Source organism: Protomyctophum bolini, assembly GCF_963924005.1.
Source record: "Protomyctophum bolini genome assembly, chromosome: 9".
NCBI lineage: Eukaryota > Metazoa > Chordata > Actinopteri > Myctophiformes > Myctophidae > Protomyctophum > Protomyctophum bolini.
In genome coordinates, this window is record NC_137870.1 from 2,800,792 (window position 1) to 2,810,321 (window position 9,530).

At 43.6% G+C, this 9,530-nt stretch overlaps 1 protein-coding gene across 1 annotated transcript; it reads right to left on the reverse strand.

The window, feature by feature from the left end:
- Positions 1 to 4,441: 4,441 nt before the first annotated feature.
- msi1a (musashi RNA binding protein 1a) lies at positions 4,442 to 6,444 on the reverse strand (the record flags this gene model as incomplete). The annotated part of the gene is made up of 4 exons (XM_080772098.1): positions 6,311 to 6,444; positions 5,784 to 5,824; positions 5,196 to 5,277; positions 4,442 to 4,589 (listed from the first exon to the last, which is right to left on the reverse strand). The coding sequence occupies exons 1-4, from the start codon at positions 6,370 to 6,372 to the stop codon at positions 4,442 to 4,444; spliced, it is 333 nt and encodes a 110-aa protein (XP_080628224.1). The 5' UTR covers positions 6,373 to 6,444.
- Positions 6,445 to 9,530: the final 3,086 nt, after the last annotated feature.

Consider the following 9,530-nt stretch of genomic DNA (forward strand, 5'->3'; position numbering starts at 1 on the left):
ATAGCCCCATTCAATTCAATGCAATTCATTTAGGGCTTACGGTAGGGGAAACAGCCAATAAGGAGCTTTTGCACAAAATAACACCTGGACCTCTTTGGTGGGGACGTAACAACTACAAAGAAAGGTAAGAAAGCCTTTTAGTATGGAATTCTCCTTTAAAACAGTGCCTTCGCCACGAACACACATGACATGACATTGCCAATGAGGCATAATGCGGCAGCACTAACATCCACTCCTGTAGAGGAGAAATAAAAGGAAAAAAGGAACTACCACCTTTTCACTGAAAGGCCACATAACTGCAGGGGTAAAAGACCATTAGTGGAATATTGTGCATGCGTGCACTACACATTTCATTTCATGAGAGCGTGTCACAGTACACAACACCATATATTAATATATATGTATACACGCACGCATGCACGCAGGAACGCACACACACACACTCAGTTAAAAATTAACAGTCATTAATTTGATGGCATGCTGTTGGCAACTAAACAAAAACTGACACTTGTGGAGACTTGAATTCCGCCGATGTGTCAGAGTGCATTAGCCAGAATAAAAGTGGTTTTGTTTTGTCTGCTACCGGCGACAGCTTCACAAATAGTGTCAGAGGGAAATTCGATTGTCAGCATACAGTAATATTCATCTTGAGCGGGCGAGCGCCTTCGCTTCCTTGATGTCAAGGAGTCCATACAAGGGGAATTTTAAACAGGCACAACAGCATGAGTCACTATTGCACAGACCACGCGGTGATGTCGTCCCATGGCTGAGAAAACAGCGCATCCGTCTCCGTCCGAATCCAGCAGGATTCTCTTTTCACTTCAACTCGCACGAGAATAATAAGCGCTAGCATCACCCTCAGCATGTATCCATACCCCAAGTCACCACAAGCACCGACTGCCCTGAGGTGTAGCGGGTTAACCTCCCAAGGTCACTCGCCCACAATACAAAAGAGAGACAATACAATGTAAACTACTGTTTCAACACTTTCAACAGGGGGCGCCCTTTCGAATCACAGTGGATGGTCTCCATACTTCACATGAGCCATACGAATTAGAATGTCTCTGTATATAAACATCACAGTGGATGGTCTCCATACTTCACATGAGCCATACGAATTAGAATGTCTCTGTATATAAACATCACAGTGGATGGTCTCTATACTTCACATGAGCCATACGAATTAGAATGTCTCTGTATATAAACATCACAGTGGATGGTCTCCATACTTCACATGAGCCATACGAATTAGAATGTCTCTGTATATAAACATCACAGTGGATGGACTCCATACTTCACATGAGCCATACGAATTAGAATGTCTCTGTATATAAACATCACAGTGGATGGTCTCTATACTTCACATGAGCCATACGAATTAGAATGTCTCTGTATATAAACATCACAGTGGATGGTCTCCATACTTCACATGAGCCATACGAATTAGAATGTCTCTGTATATAAACATCACAGTGGATGGTCTCCATACTTCACATGAGCCATACGAATTAGAATGTCTCTGTATATAAACATCACAGTGGATGGTCTCCATACTTCACATGAGCCATACAAATCAGAATGTCTCTGTATATAAACCACAACATGTGTATTAAGGGTTAAAGGCCACGGTGCTGTATTTATTATAATCCATTCACCTCCGTCTGCAAGATGCTGAGACGGCAAACATGAAGACGAGATCGTCCTGGCGAAGGAGGCGAAAACTCCTCTCCATTTCACCTCCCCCTCACATCCTGGCTGCGCCAATCAATACATTGATAAAACCTGGTAGATCAATGTCTATAAGTCCTACTGCCTTAGGCCAATTGTATATATGGAAAAGTTAATTATTACTGCAACAGTGTAATAATTACATTGTTTAGATGGAGGGGGGGGGGGTATTAATAGGACCGATTTCACAGCACTACTGTAGATGTATGGTTGGGGGTATGTTGTGTAATGCCTCTGCCTATTCTAACAATTGCAACCAAACGATGAAATGTTGTGCCTATATCTGTGGAATTATTCCTAACTAGCAATGAGGCAATAATCTCAAAATATTACAATAAATTACTTTAGCTCATATCTAAACATGAAAAGCATACATTAAGAAGACGGTATTATCATCCCATCAATTTAAGAGATGTATATATACAGTATATATATATGTTTAAGCTATATCTAAGGGGGAGGGTCCATATATTATTATAAGCGTGTGTGTTTGTGTATTTCTGTGCGGTTCGCGTCTCTGCCTTGCCGGTGAGGTAATTGGTGCTCTTGCTCAGTCCTCACAATCAATGAGGGAGTTAAAAACTTCACACATACAAGCTGCCTATTCATCTGCACCAGGCAAACAAACAATGACTGAATGCTATATTACGCCACATTAGACGTGGACGTGAACAACTCGCAATGCTATTTACATTTCCGCTTTCATTTTAGCACAGCTGCAGAACGTCACTGGCAAGAGAGAGAGAGAGAGAGAGAGAGAGAGAGAGGCCTTATTTTAAACAAGACACCGAAGTCGACCCACTTTGTTAAGCAAGCCTTCGCACCCAGAGAAAATTACATAAGTCCCATGTGTACAACTATAAATTATCACACTGGGGGGGGGGGGGGGGGGGGGGGGAAGCTCGGCGATAGCTGCTTCTTCTTCCAGCGAACAATATCATATTTGGTGACCTATAATATGTTTCTTTACAATGTGTCCCTTTGACCAAATATCAGCATTATAAGGCAAAATGCTCCTGAATGACACTTCATAAAATAATCCCACCCACACCCCACCCGAGCGTTTGGCAACTGTGGACTGGTTAACGACGTAAGAGCTGGAGGACATAACAGCGGAAGCTGGTCTCCACTCCACAGCCCTTAGAACAGACAGTCTCAGGTGAGCAGCTGTGAGATACAGTATATAGCACTGCCATGGACACACTATGGTGCTGGGCATCTCCCTGCCTTGCTGAGATACAGTACAGCACACTGCCACGGACACACACTAGGTGCTGGGCATCTCCCTGCCTTGCTGATATACAGTACAGCACTGTCATGGACACACTAGGTGCTGGGCATCTCCCTGCCGAATGCTGAATCAATTCTTTTAGCGGGCAAAATCCACCGTCGGCACCAATAGGCACTTGCAACACGGGGGAACCGGGAGGAGGCAATAACTCATTTTTTTTCCCTCTCCAATAGGTCCCAGAAGACCCTGGAACTAATGTGAGTAGATAACGTCAAAAATAATCTTGAAAACTAAAACGGAAAAAGTCACAATAGCGAGTACTGTAAAAGCTGCCCCTTCCATTTGAACCTTTAACAAAGTCAAAACACTTAAAAGCCACAACATATTTTTACCCGCCTGCCTCACTCACACACACACACACACAGTAAAATACTGAGTGTTAATTTTGTGAAAATGGAACCTTACACAGATTGTTATTTTTTAAACTCAGTTAAATTGGCACTCAGGATTTCAGTGTGTGCAGAAAAACAAAAGCCCTGAAAGCATAGCGGCATATGTCAAAGCATCACTCTGCCATTATATATATATCACTTCCAAAGAAATGAAGAACCACTCAAAACACAATGAGAATGCAATATACTTTTATGTGCAATGAAACCTTTGAGATTTTCAAGGAAGACCTTATTATTAAGCTCCACCATACCGTGACTCACAGGAAGCATGTTTACACTCTTTCAACACACATCTTTCAAACACACTAATATTTCCATTGCCGTGTAAATAATAATGATGACGATGATGATTACATGATAATACCATGCGCGCACACACACACACATATGAATATGGTAAGTAAGTGCCATGCACGACCGTGTATAACAAACATACATACGACGATAACATCTGGCAAAATATGATGGGACAAGGTGAGAAATCAATGCTTATACAAAATACAAAATAAAATGTATCCATGTGATTTTTGACAATTTCAAATCAATACTAAATCTCCAGTAAAAACCAGTATTGGTCAAATAGGATTTAGCAGAGTCAAATTATGTACACATAATCAGCTAATTCTACAAGCTAAGAGAGGGTTTTATGTATTTATTACAGGGCAACAATTATAGTTACATCAGATACAAACAACTGATCACACAATTTACAAGAAGACAGTCCAGGGGAGAGTTGTGCTGCTGGCCATAGTGCATACATAAACCGTATTATGTAATGTGTCCCCAGCACAGTAGAGTAGGGGTTAACCTTGTTTGAATGGACCGTGTGTGTGTGTGTGTGTGTGTGTGTGTGTGTGTGTGTGTGTGTGTGTGTGTGTGTGTAGTCTGTAGTGTGTGTGTGTGTGTGTGTGTTTCGGGGGGTGGGGGTGGGGGGCAAAATGAATAAGCTACACGGTTTCAGTGACTAAAGATAAAACAAATGGCAATGCAAAACAAGAAAACAACAACAGTCCTGTCAGTAACTACAATGTCAGCTCATGCAATCACTGGAATCAGAGAGGTAACAAAAAATAAGGAAGCGAACAATACATACCGTTTTAGAGTCTAATTCGTGGTGGGGCTGTGCTAAGACTTTATCTACACTGGCAGCATCTGCAAACGTGACGAACCCGAAGCCCCTGGAAAGAGAAAACACAGACAGCGGCATTCACCACAATGTGACCCCAATGCATATGGATTGTTGAGTTGCAAAGATGTTCTGATTCTGATGGCGTTTTACTTGCGCTGACCTTGCCCTGACCAAATTACTTCCTAGGTTGATTTTGAGCGCACACACACACACACACGCACACACACACACGTGCGCACACGCACACACACACACACACACACACACACACACACACGGTGTTTAAATTATATAATATCATAATAAACTATATTAAATTTAAAAAAATACACAAGGTTGAAGCCTATTATTACCGGGGAATGTATATTCCCCTAGCTCTAGTAGAGCTCCCTTTGGTCAATGTCAAACAGCATTAGTGCTCTACCAAAGCGCTGATTCAATCGGTTGTAATAAAAAGCGCAACCCGGGACAAATTCAGTTAAATGACTGCATGATATTGAAATATCACTCTGAAGGACACTCTCTCACTGCACACATTCCCTTCCCCTGTCCTCGTTATTTCATAAAAATCATTACAAAAAGCCAACACGTCGGAGAGGAGAGGAGCGGAGAGGAGAACGGCGGGGTGATATTATATCCTGGCACGGTTATTTACCTGGAGCGTTTTGTCGTTGGATCTCTCATCACCATACATTCTCTGATCTCTCCGAATTTACTAAAATAGTCTCTAAGGCTGTCTGCAAAAATAAACAAGAGGGGGGGGGGGGGGACAGAGAGAGAGAGAGAGAGAGAGAGAGAGATTACGTGTCGAATTATTTCCCCCCCCACCACCACCACCATTCATTCGTCAAGCGAAGGGGAATAATATTGGTTTTGAGAGAACTGAATGTCACAGTGTATAACATAGGGGTCGAATAGAGGACTTCAGATGATTGCAAATCAAAATAACCTTGCGCGCACACACACACACACACACACACACGCGCGCGAGCACTCCACACATACAGTATCCCACACGCACTCTCTCTCGCGCGCACACACAAGCAGAGAGAGAGAGAGAGAGAGAGAGTGAGAGAGAGCGCGTTTAGACCCGCGTGCATGCAGCTCCGCTCAGTCAGCCCACCGCCACACACACACACACACACACGCGCGCACACACCAAGCCCCCCGACCGACCCACGTTCCGCCTTCCAGCCCCGCACACACACACACACACACACACACACACAACGCTGCTCCTTACCTGGTGAAGTTTGCCAGCTCAGGCCACCGATAAACATTTTACTGCAAGAAGGGGGAAACAGAACAGAAGTCAGTCCAGATGTCAGATCGGCCATTTTGACGTGCAGAGAGCTAACTACTTGGGCTATATAGCTGGAGCTAACTACTTTAGCTGGCGACAGAAAGAGAGAGGAGTCGGTGCGAGAGAGACTGAGAGAGAGAGCCGCGGAGGAGGAACGGTAGAGAGAAGCAAGCCCCGGAAAGCTGCTTCCGAAAAGAGACAGCCAGTGCTGATTGCCGAAAAGGGGCCGGCCCCGCTTTGCTTCATAATAATCAAACAAAAAGGTGTATACTTCACTCTCTCTCTCTATATATATATATACCCGGAAGGTTAGCCCAAATGTCACTGCTTGTGAAGCTTGCAATGTTTACAAACAAGACATTTAAAAAAATAAACAACCGGCAATAAATCTCCGAAACGCTGTAAAAAATATATTAAAAAAAAAATGTCCCCGTTTTTTTTTTTTTTTTTGGCTTTTTCTTTCTTACCCCGGGTCGTGTTGCGAATCACTCGGGCTTCCAGATGTGGCTTGGCTCCCGTCTCCCTCCATTATCTATCCTAAAAACCCAACTAAGGAGGCAGTGACTACAAGGATCAAACACACAGGACACACAGAGAGAGAGAGCCCCGCGCTGCGAGAATGTTTAGTGAGAGAGGAGCCGGGAATGCAGCCTTCACACAAACACGTGGGATCAGCTCAGCCTGTGGTGGTCCCTCCCCCTCGCCCCCTCCCACCTTAACCAGCCCCATTGACGTCATCGGCCACTGCCCCGCCCACCTCGCCTACAGATGTAAAGTGGTCTTTTTTTTGTGGGGGGGACAAGGGACCTATTACATCATCAGTAAGCTAATGAATTCACTACTGGTATAGTGTGTGTGTGTGTGTGTGTGTGTGTGTGTGTGTGTGTGTGTGTGTGTGTGTGTGTGTGTGTGTGTGTGTGTGTGTGTGCGTGTGTGTGCGTGTGCGCTACTAGGCTAGAGCCATTTCATATTTAATCTCCTACTGGACCTATTTCCTCCGAGCAGCATAAGGATGTACCACCAGTGAGCCTCTTGTCTGTTGACAGTATATCTCTCCTGTTGCCTGGAGCGTAAATAACTCCCCTCATTATGTTTCTTTAGTTGAAATGAAACCATTAGATAAGTCATCATCGGCCCACTGCATGTCTTTGAATTCAAATAAGCAAGAATTATACTTCAGCGTTACATTAGTTTGTGTCGTGTATTTACATTTCACAGGTGGCAACCAAACTGTGTCACGTCGGATAGATATCGACCTACATGTCCTGGTCGTCTGATAGTGTTTTTAGAGTGGTTATGAATATTGACTTGTAATTGTAATAAAAGTCTTAATCCTCGTAGCAGTCTTTGTATTGACCCGTACTTTCGTTGAAATGCAGTGTCTACTGTGACTATAAGTGACTGCAAAAAATGCTGCTATTTCTTGTATGAATGAATGAATGAATGACATTTTTATTTTCGTGTCATGCCACTTTGGCCCATCCCATATGGGATTATATGACACATTTCACAGAATACACCGAATACAACTGACACTTCCTGTTCATACATATTTGTAAATTATTCGAACAAACAAACAAAGAAAATAAAACAAAGAAAATAAAATAAAACAAAAACAATCATAACAAGGCCATTTGACATGTAAATGGCCCTCTACTCCTCCTCAATGACCAGGCCTTCTCAAGGAAGGAGGCAAATGAAAAAGTGTACTTTTGAAACAGGCGCTTCAGTCTCTCGAAGTCCTCCAACCAAACAAATTCATGGTTTGGGTCTATCTTATTAAAAAGTCTCTCCCTAATGGAGTTGTAGAATGGACAGTAAAAAACAAAATGCATTTCATTTTCGATTTGCTTTAGATCACACAGACTACATAGTTTATCCTTCTCCACCGTGCCTACATATCTACCTGTCTCAATATGCAGACCAAGTATGCCAGCTCTAATTTGGGCACACAAGGATCGTTTTTTCTTTGACATATTATACTGTACATATAGTTTTCTGTCTCGTAGACCTGTTTTATCTCACAGTATGTGCGGAGCTTTGGTTTACACCATATATCCAGCGCCCATCTATCCAGTTTACACCCTGAAAAATAATTGATTTTATTACCTTAACCTCTACTTGTTGTTTACTATAATAGTGGTCCTCATAACCAGCTCTCATAAGAATATCGTACATGTCCGTAGCCCATACGCCCCTGATCGAAGTATCCCACACAAGAATCTTTCTTACAATTCTGTTAGAGTTCAACAGTTCATTTGAAATGGAGTGTATGTGGCTGTGGGGGCTTGGGAGGTAAAGTGGAAAATTTGGAATGCACAAGGAGGTCTCCCAGGTTCCTGTTCCTTCTGAGGGCCGAAATTACCTGATGTGTTTTTAATGGGGGGTAGGATTGTTGTGTAGTGGTGAAACTTTGTTTAAATTTGTGGTGTAGTGGTTGGAGTGTATGTGAAAAATGTGGTTATGAATGGGAGTAGTGTTGTAGTGGTAGAGGAGCCTGGATGGTGGGAGAAGAAGAGTTGGAGGAGGGAAGACATAGAGGAGAGGGTAATGTGTGGCCCCGTCCAGGTCCGTCCCTGTCCCTGCGCTAGGGAGGGGCCTCTGATAGAGGAGAGGGTAATGTGTGGCCCCGTCCAGGTCCGTCCCTGTCCCTGCGCTAGAGAGGGGCCTCTGATAGAGGAGAGGGTAATGTGTGGCCCCGTCCAGGTCCGTCCCTGTCCCTGCGCTAGGGAGGGGCCTCTGATAGAGGAGAGGGTAATGTGTGGCCCCGTCCAGGTCCGTCCCTGTCCCTGCGCTAGGGAGGGGCCTCTGATAGAGGAGAGGGTAATGTGTAGGCCCCGTCCAGGTCCGTCCCTGTCCCTGCGCTAGAGAGGGGCCTCTGATCCGAGTGCATGCTCTGAGGTGGCTGGGGAAGAAAGCTAGGATTGAGGTTAGGGTTAGAATTGGGGGTGAGAGGGTTAGGGGTAGGAGGCAGAGTGTTTGTGGAGAGTGACTGGGTGGGAGAGAGAGAGGCCAGGGCATTGCTCCTGATTGTACGCAAAAATCTTTTGCTGTAACCTCTCCTTCGGAGGACTGTAAAGAGTGTGTGTGTGGCCTGATTAAAGTGTTCCCTATTGGATGAAATCCTGAAAAACCGAATGATTTGTGATTTGATGATTCCTGCAAAAGTGTGCTTTGGGTGGTAACTGTGTTTATGGAGTAGTGCGTCTTCTCTTTCAGGAAACAAACAAAAACACATTTGACCAACTTATTGTTTTACACCTGTAATTAAACCTGTGACGTGACAATAAAGCTGCTTTTTATTCTGTTCAGTGTCAACAGGCCTTGAGCAGTGGATAACAGTGAATGTGATTATGTACACTACAGTCTTAGGTCCTACCCCCCCCCATGAGACTTACAAATCCCAAATGTTTATAAACAAATCCCAAATGTTTGTAAACAAATCCCAAATGTTTATAAACAAATCCCAAAATGTTTATAAACAAATCACAAATGTTTATAAACAAATCACAAATGTTTATAAACAAATACCAAAATGTTTATAAACAAATCCCAAATCCCTTGGTCCTACCCCCCCGACCATGAGACTTACTACAGGTCAACTGGTAGTGGTCCTACCCCCCCCATGAGACTTACAAATCCCAAATGTTTATAAACAAATCCCAAATGTTTGTAAACAAATCCCAA